The sequence below is a fragment of the Podarcis gaigeae genome (assembly GCF_964106915.1).
Source record: "Podarcis gaigeae genome assembly, chromosome: W".
In the NCBI taxonomy this organism is placed as follows: Eukaryota; Metazoa; Chordata; class Lepidosauria; order Squamata; family Lacertidae; genus Podarcis; species Podarcis gaigeae.
The window spans coordinates 1,978,085-1,995,626 of record NC_139695.1 but is presented as its reverse complement, the minus strand read 5'-3'; the positions used below and the strand labels follow the sequence as shown (position 1 = coordinate 1,995,626).

General features: G+C 46.8%; 1 protein-coding gene across 6 annotated transcripts in view; it reads right to left on the bottom strand.

The window, feature by feature from the left end:
- LOC310835932 (integrator complex subunit 6-like) overlaps positions 1 to 17,542 on the bottom strand; it is a 128,264-nt gene that overhangs the window by 68,320 nt on the left and 42,402 nt on the right. For 5 of the 6 annotated variants that reach the window (XR_014559801.1, XM_083720879.1, XM_083720878.1 and 2 more), the window contains 2 exons: positions 7,218 to 7,307; positions 6,383 to 6,566 (listed from right to left, as the gene is read on the bottom strand). Coding sequence is in view for 4 of the 6 variants with exons in the window: in XM_083720879.1 (XP_083577005.1) it covers positions 6,383 to 6,566; positions 7,218 to 7,307 (274 nt within the window). In the remaining 2 variants the exon portion in view is untranslated. The remainder of the gene's footprint in view (positions 1 to 6,382; positions 6,567 to 7,217; positions 7,308 to 17,542) is intronic. The other variant, XR_014559800.1, reaches the window with a different exon arrangement.

The window sequence follows — 17,542 nt, the reverse complement described above, 5'->3', positions numbered from 1 at the left end:
GCACAGTGATAAGAACAGAAACCAACACTATCACCCCAGAGGAAATAGATAAGGTCTTCAAAAACCTGACATCACACAAAGCCCCAGGCCCAGATGGCTTCACAGCAGAATTCTATAGGAAATTCAAAGAACCCTTGATGCCCTACATGACCCGCCTATTCAACGACATCATGAAAGGGGGCCAATCCCCAAAACCTGGATCCACTCCAAAATAGTCTCCATCTCAAAACCACTGAAAGACAGCCTCAAAGTAGAATCATACCACCCAATCTCATTAATAAACCAAGACTACAAGATATTCACATCAATCTTGGCCAACCGCCTAAAATTTTTCTTATGCAAGTTACCATAATAGCCCCAGACCAGACTGGCTTTGTCCCTGGTCGCAGTATTACAGACCCCATCAGGAAACTACTGAACCTGATCGAACACAGCAAGGCAACCAAACTCCCACTGACAATTATGTCCCTGGACATCCTCAAAGCCTTTGATTGCTTAGAGTGGGAATACCTATTAGCAGTACAGTGGTGCCCCGCAAGACGAACGCCTCGTAAGACGGAAAACTCGCTAGACGAAAGAGTTTTCCGTTTTCGAGTTGCTTCGCAAGACAAATTTCCCTATGGGCTTGCTTCGCAAGACGAAAACGTCTTGCGACTTTGTTTCCTTTCTCTTAAAACCGTTAAAACCAAGGGTGCTTTGCTTGAACAGTTGCAGTTGCGACTTGACTTCGAGGAGCAACTGTTAGCACGCGGTTTGGTAGCCTTTTTTCAGACTTTGCTCATTTTTGAAGCTTTTCCAAAACTTTTCCAGAACTTCTTTTGCATCCATTTGGTAAGTTAAACTTTTAAAACTTTTTTGGGGGGGTTTTTGGATTTTGGGTTGGGGTGTTTGGGATTCAAGGACTTGGTGTTGGGGAGGGGGGGTTGCGAGAATCTGGGAGCTTGTGGGGTTTTTTTGAATTTTAATGATTTTTTTGTGACCATTGGGCCATGTTGTTGTTGTTTTTTTAATTTTTCTGAGTTTGAATTTCTGTGTGCTGGGTGGCTGGGGGAACAGTTGGGGAGGTTTCTGCAGGAATCTGGGAGCTTGTGGGGGTTTTTTTTGAATTTTTATGATTTTCTGTGACCATTGGGCCATGTTGGGTTTTTTTGAAAAATTTTCTGAGTTTGAATTTCTGTGTGCTGGTTGGCTGGGGGAACAGTTGGGGAGGTTTCTGCAGGAATCTGGGAGCTTGTGGGGGTTTTTTTTGAATTTTTTTGATTTTTTGTGACCATTGGGCCATGTTGGTTTTTTAAAAACAAAATTCTGAGTTTGAATGTCTGTGTGCTGGTTGCCTGGGGGAACAGTGTGAAGAGAATCAGAACTTACAGGGTTAAACAGTTCTGAGTGACGTCTCACATTCTGAGGCGTGGCTACGTTCACATACGGGAATTTTTCCTTTGTGTGAGTTCTCTTTCGGTTTTGACTGAAGAGGCAAAAGGGATGCCTGCTCTTTCGCCGGGCTAATTTACGATGTTTTTCTACGCAATAAAAGACTGTTGGAGATAAGCGAGAAGCTTGCAGTCTGATTTATTATCCACACACGGCAACAGTTTCTCCCGCTGCCTAAACTCTGCTGGGACTATGCTAAGAGAGCTAATGAGTTTTTCTATCGGCACAGAAGCACAGTGGTGCAGAGAAACGTGCCGGACGCCATCTTAATTCCACAAACAGTTGGGGAGGTTTCTGCAGGAATCTGGGAGCTTGTGGGGTTTTTCCCCTGCATTTTTCTGTTTCTCTGTGACCATTGGGCCATGTTTTTTTTTTTAAAAAAATCTGGGTTTGAATTTCTGTGTGCTGGTTGGCTGGGGGAACAGTTGGGGAGGGCTTTGCAGCAGCTGGGGAGGGGCTGGGGGAGCAGTTGGGGAGGGGTTTGCAATTTCTGTGTGGTGGGTGGGTGGGTGGCTGGGGGAACAGTTGAGGTTTTTGAAGACTTTGGTGATTTTTGAAGCTTTTCCAAAACTTCTTTTGCAGCCATTTGAGGTTTCTGAAGACTTCGGTGATTGATTGTTGAAGCTTTTCCAGAACTGCTTTTGCATCCATTTGGTAAGTTAAACTTTTAAAACTTTTTTGGGGGTTTTTGGATTTTGGGTTGGGGTGTTTGGGATTCAAGGACTTGGTTCTGGGTTTTAATTTCTGTGTGGTGGGTGGCTGGGTGCTTTTGAATTTTTTGGATTTGAAGCACATCACTGATTTTTTTTTTCTTTTTCTGAGTTTACGAAAGAGCTGTGCTGCCATGGGACCCAAGAAGACTGCTGCTGCAGAGGCCGGCGAGAGGAAGAAGGAGGTGACGCTGGAAATGAAGAAGGAGATCATCCAGAAGCACGACAGCGGAATGCGTGTGACGGACCTCACCAGGGAGTACGGCAGGAATCCATCAACCATCGGGACCATCCTGAAGATGAGGGAGAAGATCATGGCGACTGATGCAGCCAAGGGAGTCACCAGAATCGTGAAGAACCGCCCAGCTGTTCTGGAGGAGGTGGAGAAGTTGCTGCTCATCTGGTTAGAAGAGAAGCAGCGTGCAGGGGACACAGTGACTGAGGCCGTCATTTGCGAGAAGGCCAAGGCCTTGCACGCAGACCTCGTCCGGGAACAGCCAGGAACCTCAGGTGAGCCAGAAGTCTTCACGGCAAGCAGAGGTTGGTTTGACCGGTTCAAGACAAGATCTGAAATCCACAGCGTGGTAAGGCATGGAGAGGCTGCCAGTTCTGATGTTCCTGCGGCTGAAGACTTTGCAGCGGAGTTCCTGGAGGTTGTGAAGACGGAGGGCTACGTTCCACAGCAGGTCTTCAACTGCGACGAGACCGGGCTGTTTTGGAAGAGGATGCCCAAAAGGACTTTCATCACTCAGGGGGAGGCCAAGTTGCCTGGCCACAAGCCCATGAAGGACCGTCTGACCCTGCTCTTCTGTGCCAACGCAAGCGGCGACCTGAAGATCAAGCCCCTGCTGATGTACCACTCGGAGAACCCACGGGCCTTCAAGAGACACAAGATCGACAAGGAGCAGCTGAGTGTCATGTGGCGATCCAACAGTAAGGCTTGGGTCACACGTGTGCTGTTTGTGGACTGGGTCAATCTTGCTTTTGGCCCTGCTGTCAAACAGTACCTGCTGGACAACGACCTGCCGCTGAAGGCTTTGCTTCTGATTGACAATGCTCCTGCTCATCCTAAAGGCCTTGAGGTGGACTTGTTGTTGGAGTTCAGCTTCATCAACATCATGTTCCTGCCGCCTAACACCACGCCACTGCTCCAGCCGATGGATCAGCAGGTCATCGCCAATTTCAAAACACTCTACACCAAGGAGCTTTTCAGGCGATGCTTCGAGGTGACTGACTGCACCACCATCACCCTGCGGGAATTCTGGAAGGACCACTTCGACATCGTCACATGCTTGAAGATGATCACCACGGCCTGGAACGGGATCAGTCAGAGAAATTTGAATTGCGCTTGGCGCAGCCTGTGGCTGGACTGTGTGGCACCAAGTGACTCTGATGCACCAGAGTCAACAGTGGTGCAGGACATTGTTGCCTTGGGGAGGACCATGGGACTGGAGGTCACAGAGGAGGACGTCTGCGAGCTGGTGGAGGAGCACGAGCACGAGCTGACCACCCAGGAGCTGGTCGAACTGCAGGCAGAGGCTGCGCAGGAGCGGGCCTCGCTGGAAGAGGAGCAAGCAACTGAGGAACGGCTGTCCTCCAAAGAACTGAGGGACATTTGCCTGAAGTGGAAGGAGGTGCAGGCTTTTGCAGAGCAGCACCACCCTGACAAGCAGAAGGCACATGACCTTGGGAACACTTATGATACGACGGTCAGGTCGTCTTTCAGGGAGGTGCTGAAAAGGCGGATGAAGCAGCAGACTATGGACAGGTTCTTGAGCAAGAAGCAAAGAGTGGATGAGGAGCCTTCTTCGAGTGGTCCCCCAGAGTCTTAGAAAATGTACTGTACACTTTGTTGATTTTTAAATGTTTTTCTGTCATGTTTATAAACTTAATTTATTTTTCCTTCAATTTTTGAACTGCTCTTTACAGTATGTGTGACTTTAAAGAGCAGTTAATAAACTCTTGTTGTACCAAATTTGGCTTTGTTTGGACTTTTTTTGACCATAGGAACGCATTAATTGATTTTCAATGCATTCCTATGGGATTTCGTGCTTCGCAAGACGAAAAATTCGCTAGACGAAAAAACTCGCAGAACGAATTAATTTCGTCTTGCGAGGCACCACTGTACTAACTAGCATGAAAGTTGCCCCCAACTTCCTACAAATTCTCAAACAAATAATAATAATAATAATAATAATAATAATAATAATAATAATAATAACAATAATAATTTATTATTTATAACCCGCCCATCTGGCCGGGTCTTCCCAGCCACTCTGGGCGGCTTCCAACAAAATATTAAAATACAGTAATGCATCAAACATTAAAAGCTTCCCTAAACAGGGCTGCCTTCAAATGTCTTCTAAAAGTCTGGTACAGTGGTACCTCAGGTTACATACACTTCAGGTTACAGACTCCGCTAACCCAGAAATAGTACCTCGGGTTAAGAACTTTGCTTCAGGATGAGAACAGAAATCGTGCTCCGGCGGCGCAGCAGCGTCACAAATCCAACTTAATGGTGTCACAAACCCTCAGCAGCGCCGGAAATCCAACTTAATGTTGTGACCTTAGAAAGTGTTGAAATCCAGCATAGCCTGAGCTCTGTGAGTGTGGCTTTCTCCCGACTGAAGCAGAGAGTGTTTGAGGACTGAGACATTTGTAGGGAAACCAAAATGCTTGTTTACAAAGCTATTATACTACCAACTTTACAGTACGCTTGTGAAACATGGACCACTTATAAACGCCATTTCCAACTTCTCAAAAGATTCCATCAGTGGTGTCTCTGAATTTTTTTACGTATCTCTTGATAAGACAGGCAAACTAATGCCAGTGTGCTGGAAGAAGCAAAGTTCACCAGTGTCAAAACATTGATTCTTCAACATCAACTTTGTTGGACTGGTCGTGTTGTTCCGATGCCCGATTATCTTCTTGGAAAGCAACTACTCTATTCCAAACTTAAGAATGGAAAGCATAATGCCAGTGGACAACAAAAGAGGTTTAAAGACGCTCTCAAGGCAAATCTTTAAAATGTAGTATAAACACTAACAACTGGGAAACACTGATCTGTGATCACTCCAGCTGGAGAACAGCCTTTACCAAAGGCGTCATGGACTTTGAAGAAGCACAAATTCAGGACGAAAGCGAGAAACGAGCTAAGAGGAAGGCACGTTTGGCAAATCCTTACTATGGTCAACTCCTGCCCAGAAACCTATGTCCCCACTGTGGAAGGATGTGCAGATCCAGAATTGGCCTCCACAGTCACCTATGGACACACTGTTAAGACCATATTCATGGAAGACAATCTTACTTGGCTACGAGTGATTGCCAAAGAAGACCATCCACCTCCCATTAAGTCTTCCCTAGGGCACAAATGCCTGGTTTGACTAAAGCTGAGAATATTTAGCTTCACACAGGGGCTGATGAATTTGGTTCTACCCCTTTGTGAGGTTAAGAACAGCCACTGAGCAGACTAAGATCATGCAGTGGTTTTGCTCTAATTGTGTCTCGGAGCAAAACTGTGTCCCAGACTCAATGTTCTCTGACCACCAGTGCAAGGGCTGTTGCACAAGCATAAGGGTGAGAATAACAGTTGCTGTGCAACCAGATGTGCAACAGGAAGTATCAGCCCTACAGCAATCTGTTGTGTAACCAGCCACAAGAACTGCACTGGTTTCCTGGGCCTTCTCTTGTGCAAGTGATTCCACTAGTGCATTTAGTATACCACTAAGCGACTTTTAACTTGGGCACTACATTGAAGTAATAGGGAGGAATTCAAAGTTAATAAAGAAATGAAGCTTTATGTGATTAGGACCTGAATTTCAAACTTACATGATTTTTAACTTAGAAAAAGCATGCACACACAGTATTCAGTGCCTTGGTAAGAACAGAACAGGATAGCTATTTTTTTGCCACCCTGAGGAGCAGACAGACTTTGCAAAACAGAAATACCATTATTTGAAGCACACCAAGGAACTCTGGGCCCACCTCCATTATTCCATCTGGCAGTTTCCCCCACCTCACTTTCCAGCTTTTACTCTGAAGGTGCTCTACCAGATTTCCAAGCTAGTCAGTAATGATAAATGAAAGAGGGAATTGTATACCCCCCTGTATGCAGGCATACACACAACATATAGACATGAATGAGAATTTGAGCCATATAATACATGTGAATGCACCAACACCATTATTTCAAAGTAGATGGATTTGCAAACCAAGAATAGGGAGAAAAAAGCAGCAGCTACCTCCTGTGACTTCACACATCTGTGTAATAGCAGAGTCATATGTAGGGACACTTCCTAGCTGTTCCTGTTCCACTGAAGACGCTCCAGGCAAGCGCAGCACAAGGGCAAACAGCCTCTGATCCCAGCGAAATGGTTCTTTGGTTAACTCACTTCCAGGCAGGGGAGAAGTCAAAGGAAGAAGAAGCTAAAAAGACAGACATCCATCTAAGGGCTTTGCTAGAAGAAGAAGCCCATTTGATTCTAACTGAAAAGGAACATGTAGCTAGTTCCATTTTCTGCTAAAATCTCAATGAAGATCAATGACATTCAACCCTCTGTGTGTTTTTAAACAGTGAAAAATAAGAAAACAGCCCAGATGGAGATTTATTTTCTTCATCTAATTTTGTCTATATTCCAGCTGTTCATAGGAATGATTTCTAGTCAGCTATGAAGTTCACAGTTATCTCTGGGCTGTGATTAAGCATGGTAGAGCACTTGCTTAGCATGAATAAGGTCCCAAGTTCAGTCCCCAGCATTTCCAGGTAAGGCTGGTAAAGGCCCTGTTTGAAACCCTGAAGAGCTGCAGCTAGTCATGGCAGAGAATCCTGAACTAGATGGACCAACAAATTTGAATCTGTATGTAAGACAGGTTTCCTTCCTTCTCTCAGTCTAATCTCTCCCTTAGCAACACAGCAAGAGCAGGATAGAAATATAACCAATAATTCTGCACAAAATTGTTATGAAACACCTTTAACACCATAGGAATATCAGGACAGGAGTACTTTTTTAAACTCCCAAGAGGAGAACACATTCCATGCAGCCATATTACAGTTTAAAGCTTAGGAGCATCTCTTACCTCCTCCTGCACACCTGTAGTATTTGTCAATTTGCTTCCATCTGTGATTGTAATTAAAACTGATGGTTCTAAATAGAAAGGGTTCCTTCCCTACAAAGGAGGAAATGTTAACATTTTAAACACTGAATCATTAGAGCGTCACAACACTCACCATGTAAACACATTATTTTTTTAAAAGCCGCAAGGTCTGCTCTAACGCTTGGTAGAAAATATATCACTTCACCATGTAAGGAACTAAAAATGCATTTTTTTTCAGGCTCTGGTAGCTGCAGAAGCAGGTAACAATGAGTTACTCAAAACGGTGAGAATTAAATATAAATTATTAATAGATAGTAAAAATAGAGGCGGATTGTCGTTACCCGATTTAAATTTATATTATGATGCAGCTTGCTTCATGTGGTTGAGAGAATGGCTAACACTAAACAATGGAGATTTATTGGACCTGGAGGGGTTTGATAATCGTTTTGGCTGGCACGCCTACCTAGGGTATGAAAAGGTGAAGGTGCATAAGGGCTTTCTTTTCATTGAAGTGATAATGATTAAAAAGAAAAATATGGAAACAACCTGGGCTACATATAGGGATTTGCTAGAGAAAAGGGATAATAAATTAAAATTAAAGGATTATGAAGAAATAAAGCACTACCTAACAGAGTGGATTCAATACCACCAGTTATTTGGGAAATTCAACGAAGACAAAAACAAAAGATTTATGACAGAAGTCTCACTATTAGATAAAAACATATTACAAAGTAAAGTAAACGTAATTTCTAAAATGTATGGATTATAATTAGAATGGGAAGTTAAGGACGAACAAATCAAGGAAGTAATGATTAAATGAGCTATGCATCTGGGTAAAAACATTCAAATAACACAGTGGGAAAAACTATGGAGGGAAAATTGGAAATTCACAGCATGCGAAGCAATAAAAGAAAATATGATAAAGATGCTCTTTAGGTGAAACTTAACACCTACCAAAATTCATAAAATGTATGAAACTAAATTAACTTTATGTTGGAGGTGTTGGGATTTTGAATACGTGCAGCTTCACACAGAGTCAATTAGGAGTTGGCCGACAGCCAAGGCAATGTGAAGGAGTAAAATCTGCCTGGTGATACAAGGCCTGGAGACAGCTCCATCATTGGCCAAGTTCTCATGGGAATAATGATTTATGGCCTACTGACTGGAATGTGCTAGTCAGAGAGTAGGAGTTGGAGGTTTGAGAGTTGTGAGCCACAAGAGAGAGCAAGTTAAAGATCCGTGTTCTGTTCTGTTCCTGTATATAATAAACACCAATAAGTACAAGTTACTGGTTCCTGCTTCGTCCACCCTGCCTGCAGCCGATTGTTTTCGTGAACTCTGCGTATACTCTGCCAAGGTCTGGTTAAGGTCCTGCAACAAGTCAGAAAGTTGCAAAAAACACAATAGGAGGCGCAATCGAGTGGGGGGCACGCTTATACACATGTGGTGGCAATGTGAAAAAATTAAGGGCTTCTGGGATTTGGTTTTTGAAGAGATGGGGGGGATTATTTTTTGGGGTGGGGGTGGGGGTGGGGGAGCCTTTTTGTTGGGAATAATTGATATGGATATAGCCAGAGAGGATAAGAAATTATTCTTGTATGCGGTGGCTAGAACCCGGATTGCGAAAAACTGGAAAAAAGAAATAATTCCAACAAAACAAAAATGGAAGATAAATTACAGTGGTACCTCAGGTTACATATGCTTCAGGTTACAGACTCCGTCCGCTAACCCAGAAATAGTACTTCAGGTTAAGAACTTTGCTTCAGGATGAGAACAGAAATCGTGCCACAGCAAAGCGGTGGCCGCAGGAGGCCCCATTAGCTAAAGTGGTGCTTCAGGTTAAGAACAGTTTCAGGTTAAGAACAGACCTCCAGAACGAATTAAGTTCTTAACCTGAGGTACCACTTTATTTAGTTATGTTGAATTGGCAAGATTTACAGATGCAATCAGAGGTTATAGCAATCAAAAAGATTGGAAGAAATACAGAGATTACCAGAAAAAGCAATGCCTGCAAATTACTACTTGGACTTGTTTTAATTAACTTTTGCAAATTTATGGTTAGAATAAAATATTTAAATAGAAATATAAAGAGAGTTCATAAGAAGATAAAAGAAAGCAGATTATTATGGTTGATAACTGTCAGGGAAAGGGAGGCAGCCAGAGAAGGGGGGGGGGGCATGGAAGCACTTACCGAGAGCCTAAACAGCCCTTTTCCAGCCAGTCCTCTGAATCAGAGACTGAATTAGGGAGTGGCCAGTCTGTTCCAGGAACTAGCTATTTTCAGAAGAGGGGAAGTAAGAGGCGTTCCCTGCCTCGCTGGGCATGCTGGTCTAGAAAGAAACATCACGAAAATTCAGAAGCGTCAACTGACTAAGCAACACGGACGCGTTGTTTGGAGCTCCGGAGGTGGCTTATAATTTGCAGTAATAAATCTACTGGACAGAAGTGGCTCCTTGCCTGGAATGTTATCTCCAAACTAGCTTGGCAGCAAACACATCCCTTACAGCTTGACGCTTCTCAAAACACTGCTGCTGGAAGCTAGCGACAGAAAGCAGACGGCCCCACTATGGAAAAGGAATTGGAAGACTTGAGGGGAAAAAATGCGGCTCTTCAGGCTCGTGCTTCGGACTTGGAATCTCGGCTTATGGAATCCAGAGCTGCACAGCAAGGAACCGCAGGTGGGCCAGTGGCAGGTGGCATGTCTGCGTGGGTGGAAAAATTTTGTGGAGACCCTGGGACTTATTTCAAAACGGAGATGCGTTATTTTTTGGAACTGCACAGCGCTCAGTTTGTGGATGACGCGCAGAAAGTTTCTCACGTAATTAGTCACCTGTTGGGCTCTGCCAAAAGCTGGGTGAGGCCGTTAATTGCCTCAGGGAACGAAGCGCTCAAGAATCTGTCCAAATTCTGGCAGGCTATGGACTTTATCTACTCAGATGAAAGTTTAATTGACAAGACACAGGAGGAGTTGTTAGCTTTGAAGCAGGGCAAATCCACGGTGCGTGATTATTGGTCCGAGTTCGCCATGCTTATACACAAACTGGGCTGGGAATTGGAGTCACAGCCAGTACAAGCTCTATTTAAGGGAGGTTTGAACTCGGAAGTTAAGGACGAACTGGCCAGGGGTCCACGCCCTAAGGACATGGATGGGTTAACGAAGGCTGCGCTTGCGGTGGGGTTGAGACAAGAAGCCAGACAGCGGGAAAGGAGACAAGGCAAGGAAAGGAGTTACCATGGTAACCGCATTCCTGAAATGCCGGCAGCTGCCTCAGAGGGTCAGCAAATGACAGAGCCAATGGAGACAGAGGCTGCCCGCGCGCAGGAAAGTTTGAAAACGCAACGGCCAGGCGGGAAGGAGAAAAAAGACTGGCAAGCGGCCAAGAAATGTTTTGTCTGTCAGAAAGCAGGGCACTTTGCCAGAGTGTGTCCTGAGCGTCGTAACTGGCAGGGAATGGTTGGGGCTGCTCAACAGACTGAGGCAGAGGCTCCTAAGATGTCAGGAAACGAGGAGGCCTGGCTGGTGATGAACCGGGGCAACAGCCAGGCGCAAGCGACAGCGAAAGTCCCCAGCTTGGACACCCCAAAGCAAGCATAATGTTGAAGGTGATTCTAGAGCTTCCCAATGGCCAGACGGTGGAGGAATTCGCTTTAGTGGACTCAGGTGCTTCTGCATCCTTTTTTAGCAAGGAGTTTGTGGCCTGGCACCAACTGAACCTGAGGCCTTTGGATTTTCCGTTGCAAGTTACTACCATTGATGGGAGAGAACTGTTGGGTGGTGAAGTCACACATCGAACGCCTCCCATGAGGATGCGGGTGTCTACCCACTCCGAGGTCATCGCCTTTCACATGGCCACCTTAGCGGGTCCGCCGATCATATTGAACATGAGTTGGTTGGCCTTGCACGACCCGGTGGTTTCATGGCACCAACGGTCCCTCACTTTTGGTTTGACGCACTGCATGGAGAACTGCCTGGGCCTAGAGCAACACTGGCTGACGGAGGCCAGGATGGCAGCAGCATGCGGAGCAGGAACTACCGAAATACCTTCGTGCTACAGGGACCTGCAGGAGGTGTTCAGTGAAAAGGAGGCTGACACGTTGCCACCTCATCGGCCATATGATTGTCAGATCAACCTGAAGCCGGGGGCCACGCTGCCTGTGGGACAGACCTACGCCATGTTGGAAGGAGAAATCGAAAACCTAAAGGACTTTATTGAGAAAAATCTGAGGAGGGGATTCATCAGAGAATCCAAGGCGGCTGGTGGGAGCCCTGTGTTCTTCGTGGACAATAAATCTACTAACGAACGCTGCTTGGTCGTAGATTTCAGAATCCTGAACAGCCTGACGGAACTGGTGGCCTTCCCAATGCCCAGGATTGACGACGTTCTAGCCAGGGTGTGAAGGGGGAAGATTTTCACCAAGTTGGACCTCCGGGGGGCGTACAATCTCATCAGAGTGTGAGAGGGTGATGAGTGGAAAGCCACCATGTTCACCCCGCTGGGGGCGTTTGAGTATCTCGTTATGCCTTTCGGATTACAGTGCGGAAGTCCCTGTTTCCAAGCCTTCATGCACCACGTGCTAGGGCCTTTGCTGTACCGGAACTGCGTTTGTTTCCTGGACGATGTGCTCGGACAACGAGAAACAGCACGTCAAGGACGTACAGGAGGTCCTGAGCAAACTTAAGGAGCATCGATTGTGGGTGAAGCTGGAGAAGTGTCAGTTCCACACGAAAGAGGTCGAGTTCGTGGGTTACAGGCTGTCAGACAAGGGTCTGGCCATGGATCCGGAGAAGGTGAAGGCGGTGGTGGAATGGGAAAGCCCTAAGACCAGGAAGGATGTTCAGCGTTTCCTGGGCTTCAGCAATTTCTATAGGAAATTCATCAAAGGTTTCACGAAACTGACGGCGCCCATAACGGACTGTCTTAGTGCCAAGAAGAAGTTTCACTGGACGGAGGCGGCACAAGAAGGTCTTTGCATCAGAGGAGCAACTGCTCCACGTCAACCCCGATCAACCACTACGGGTTGAGATGGACGCCTCTGATTGGGCGATTGGGGCGGTTTTACTGCAGCCAGATCAAAAAGTGGAGTGGCGTCCGTGTGCCTTCTTTTCACGGAAACTGAGTAAATCGGAGCAGAACTATACTATCTACGATAAGGAATTGCTTGCGATCGTCGCTGCGTTCAAACAATGACGCCATTTTCTGATTGGAGCGAGGCACCAAATCTTGGTGTGCACCGACCACAAGAATTTGGAGTACTGGCGAACGGCGAGGGTGTTGTGCCAGAGACAGATAAGGTGGGCGGAGTTCTTTGCCAACTTTAACTTTCAGATCCAGTATGTGCCGGGAGAACAGAACGCGAGGGCCGATGCCCTGTCATGGAAACCGGAGTATATGGCGGAAGAAGGAGACCCAGTGGATGGGGGGAGGGCGTTGGTCAAGGACGATGAACTGATGGGGCTGCTCAGAGAGGATGACTTTCCCAGGCAAAAGATGGGGGAGTTAAGGCAAAGGGGAGGTTCCGAGGGAGATTTCGAAGTAAAGGGAGGGCTCCTGTACTATAGGGGAGCTTTGTATGTCCCGGGGGAAAACCTTAGGAACAGAGTGCTCAAACAGCTTCATGATAGCTGCACGGCGGGGCACTTTGGGCAGCACAAAACCATGTTGCTGGTCACCAGGGAATTTTGGTGGCCCAAGGTGAGGGAAGGCCATGGGAGGTGGTGGCGGTGGACTTCATGACTGATCTGCCCAGGTCCAGGGGAAAGACAGTGATCATGGTGGTGGTGGACCTTCTAACAAAAATGTGCCATTTTGTGGCCTGCTCGCATGCCGTGACGGCAGAAGAAACAGCCAAGATGTTCGTTGAGCACGTGTTTAGGTTACACGGGAACCCACGCGGGTGGTCTCAGATAGGGGGACTCAGTTCACCTCACGTTTCTGGCGCAGACTCATGAGTCTGTTGCAGGTGGAGGTGAGTTTTACCACAGCCAGGCACCCGGAGACCAATGGGCAGGCGGAGAGAGCAAATGCTGTTTTGCAACAGTATTTGCGGTGTTATGTTAGTCAGAGACCTAGCAAGTGGGTGGACAAACTTGCTCTGGCTGAGTTTGCCTACAACACGGATAATGTTTCCACGGGAATGACTCCGTTTTTTGTTAACCACGGTTGTCACCCAAGGGCATTCCCGGGAAGGGGGGAGGAGTCATGGAGTGTGCCCGCAGCAGAACGCTTTGCGGAGGAAATTGAGGCGATCCACCTGCAGCTGCAGTTCAACTTGGAAAGGTCCAAGGAGGTTTACAAGAGGCAGACCGACAAGCATTGGCGGCCGGGGGAAGTGATCCGGGTTGGGGATAAGGTGTGGTTGTCCATGCAAGGGTTGCCCTGGAAATGAGGTTGCAAGAAGCTCAAACCCAGGAGGGTGGGACCATTTGAGGTAATCCAACAAATCAACCCGGTGGCCTTTAAGCTGCGGTTGCCAGAGAGCATGAGAATCCATCCAGTTTTTCACCGGTCACTGCTCTCCTACAGGGAGGGGGGTAGGAGGCAGGGTGGTGGGGGTGGGGAACCCCCACCACCTGAAATGGAGGAACAGGAGCAGTGCAACGAGGTGACGGAAATACTGGATTCTCGCTGGCATGGGGGGCAGTTACAGTACCTGGTGGCGTGGGAAGGGGCCCCAAGCTCAGAGAACACCTGGGTTCCGGAAAGCTGTGTCACAGAAGAGGACCTCGTGGAGGAGTTTCACAATTTTTTCCCTGACAAGCCCAAACCCTGGGGTAGGTCGTTGCAACAGGTGTTCGAGACAATGGACGATGAAGAGGAGTTTCCCACCATCGGAGGAGGAGGAAGAAGGAGGAGGAGAAGAAGTAGTAGTAGTATATTGGGGAACATGAGGAATGGGGGACTTGAGGGAGGTTTTTGATGTGACGGATGAGGAGGAGGGTAGTTTTACAGGTTTTCCACCCGCCACCCCGGATGGAGAAGAAATGGAGGCAGTCGAGGCTCCCGGAGGGGAGGGGGCCTTTGAGGAGGGGGTGGATGTCAGGGAAAGGGAGGCAGCCAGAGAGGGGGGGGCATGGAAGCACTTACCGAGAGCCTAAACAGCCCTTTTCCGGCCAGTCCTCTGAATCAGAGACTGAATTAGGGAGTGGCCAATCTGTTCCAGGAACTAGCTATTTTCAGAAGAGGGGAAGTAAGAGGCGTTCCCTGCCTCACTGGGCATGCTGGTGTAAAAAGAAACGTCACGAAAATTCAGAAGCGTCAACTGACTAAGCAACATGGACGCATTGTTTGGAGCCCCGGAGTTGGCTTGTAATTTGCAGTAATAAATCTACCGGACAGAAGTGGCTCGGTGCCTGGAATGTTATCTCCAAACTAGCTTGGCAGCAAACACATCCCTCACAATAACAGACCCGCATCGAGGATGAAGGAAGTCATAAAAGAAAATGGATCTGAAATTTGGTTAAAATATACTGTCCATATAGAGTATTTTTAGGTATGTTTTTATTTCTGTTATGGTTCTTTTTGTTAATATTGTTATTTCTTTTCTGTTTTTCCTTTTCTCCTATTTCTTTTCTCATTTTTATTTGTTATATAATGTATGTCTGTGTGTTATGTTTGTTTGTCTGCACATAAAAAAACCCAATGCGTTACTCAAGCAGTCTATTTGGTTTGTTTTAAACCTCCATCCATTATTTCTCATCAAAACATTATATACTGACACATCAATAGAAGTAAAGGTGGATCTCACCACTAGAATTAAGACCATTACTGGAGTCAAACAGGGATGCATTTTGGCGCCTTTCCTGTTTAATTTTTATATTAATGACATGGTTAAAGAACTGGAGGGCCTACAGTTTGCCCCTGTCACAATTCTCGACCAAAAACTCTCAGTCTTAATGTATGCTGATGACCTAGCACTTGTATCTAGAACCCAGGTAGGCCTGAGACGGCTGCTTCCAAAATTAAGTTCATATTGCACGAGGAATGCTTTATCTATAAACTGTAATAAGATGCAGGTCATTGTATTTGGGAAGCACCCTAAAAAGCATGTTTGGCACCTGGATGAAACCATCATAAACCAAGTAAATACGTTTAAATATCTGGGATTGGTTTATTCAGAAACGGCATCTTGGAATATACAGCTATCCAATATTAAATTTGCAAGCCTTTAAATCAACAAAAGCTATTTTGAAATTCGCTGCTTGTAAAGGTGGAAATTGTTACGATATGAGAGCAACGCAGCTGCAAACAGCCAGCTTGAAAACATCACATGATGGGGCTGTCTGTGGGAAACAGTGTTACAGTCAGTTCACAGGGCAATTCACCGGAATTTGCTCAGAGTGTAATATGAGACCTTCCTCTTGCGTATGTACAGGAAGTCTCTGCCACTTGCTGGATGGAGTCTGAAGTGAAGGACATGTTTTCTGTAGTGCTGCAGAGTCAGAAATAAAGCGATGTAAATAGATTTCTGGCTATCTCCTTTGCCTGCTGGGAAGCAAGGAGGGAGGGGGTGTGCATTTTCCCACGCTGGGAGATGTCGCCTATTGAGACCTATCCTGGACTTGCGGGGATTGCAGCCAGGGAGGTCACCGGTAAACAAGCCGGGAGCCTGGGAGAGGGGCCACACTCTCCCGAAGAAGGCTTGTTTTCCAACATCTGGTAGCAGATCAGAGGTCAATGGATCGTAAACATCCTCTGCAAAGGGAGTGGTAGCGAGCGGATGGTGGCTACAAAAGTAACGGCTGAGGACGGCTGAGCACCGGTGGAGATGTGTGTTGCTGATAAGCAACGTCCCCCTGAAGGTATGCTGATTTATGGCTGAAAGAGTGAACGCGAATTGAAGCATTCTTCGGTTCACTGAGAAGCTGTTTTTTGGATTACAAACAGCACAGAGAAAGCCACATACAGTGGTACCTCGCAAGACGAATGCCTCGTAAGACGAAAAACTCGCAAGACGAAAGAGTTTTTCGTTTTTTGAGTTGCTTCGCAAGACGAATGTCCCTATGGGCTTGCTTCGCAAGGCGAAAACGTCTTGCAAGTTTTTTTTTTCCTTTTTCACAAAACCGTTAATACCCAGGGTGCATTGCTTGAAGAGGTGCAGTTGCGACTTCACTTCGAGGAGCAACTCATAGCACGCGGTGTGGTAGCCTTTTTTGAGGTTTTTGAAGACTTTCGTGATTTTTGAAGCTTTTCCAAAACTTCTTTTGCAGCCATTTGGTAAGTTAAACTTTTAAAACTTTTTTGGAGGTTTTTAGATTTTGGGTTGGGGTGTTTGGAATTCAAGGACTTGGCGTTGGGGAGGGGTTTGCAAGAATCTGGAAGCTTGTGTGGTTTTTTTTCTGCATTTTTCTGATTTTTTGTGACCATTGGGCCAGTCTGCTGTTGTTTAAAAAAAATTCTGGGTTTGAATTTCTGTGTGGTGGGTGGCTGGGGGAATAGTTGGGGAGGGGTTTCCAAGAATCTGGAAGCTTGTGTGTTTTCTAGGAGGTTTGGTGCTTTTGAATTTTTTGGATGTGAAGCACTGATTTTTTTTTGGGGGGGGGGTTGCGAAGGTAGGAGCTGTGCTGCCATGGGACCCAAGAAGACCGCTGCTGCAGAGGCCGGCGAGAGGAAGAAGGAGGTGACGCTGGAAATGAAGAAGGAAATCATCCAGAAGCACGACGGCGGAATGCGTGTGACGGACCTCACCAGGGAGTACGGCAGGAATCCATCAACCATCGGGACCATCCTGAAGATGAGGGAGAAGATCATGGCGACTGATGCAGCCAAGGGAGTCACCAGAATCGTGAAGAACCGCCCAGCTGTTCTGGAGGAGGTGGAGAAGTTGCTGCTCATCTGGTTAGAAGAGAAGCAGCGTGCAGGGGACACAGTGACTGAGGCCGTCATTTGCGAGAAGGCCAAGGCCTTGCACGCAGACCTCGTCCGGGAACAGCCAGGAACCTCAGGTGAGCCAGAAGTCTTCAAGGCAAGCAGAGGTTGGTTTGACCGGTTCAAGACAAGATCTGGAATCCACAGCATGGTCAGGCATGGAGAGGCTGCCAGTTCTGATGTTCCTGCGGCTGAAGACTTTGCAGCGGAGTTCCTGGAGGTTGTGAAGACGGAGGGCTACGTTCCACAGCAGGTCTTCAACTGTGATGAGACCGGGCTGTTTTGGAAGAGGATGCCCAAAAGGACTTTCATCACTCAGGGGGAGGCCAAGTTGCCTGGCCACAAGCCCATGAAGGACCGTCTGACCCTGATCTTCTGTGCCAACGCAAGCGGCGACCTGAAGATCAAGCCCCTGCTGGTGTACCACTCTGAGAATCCACG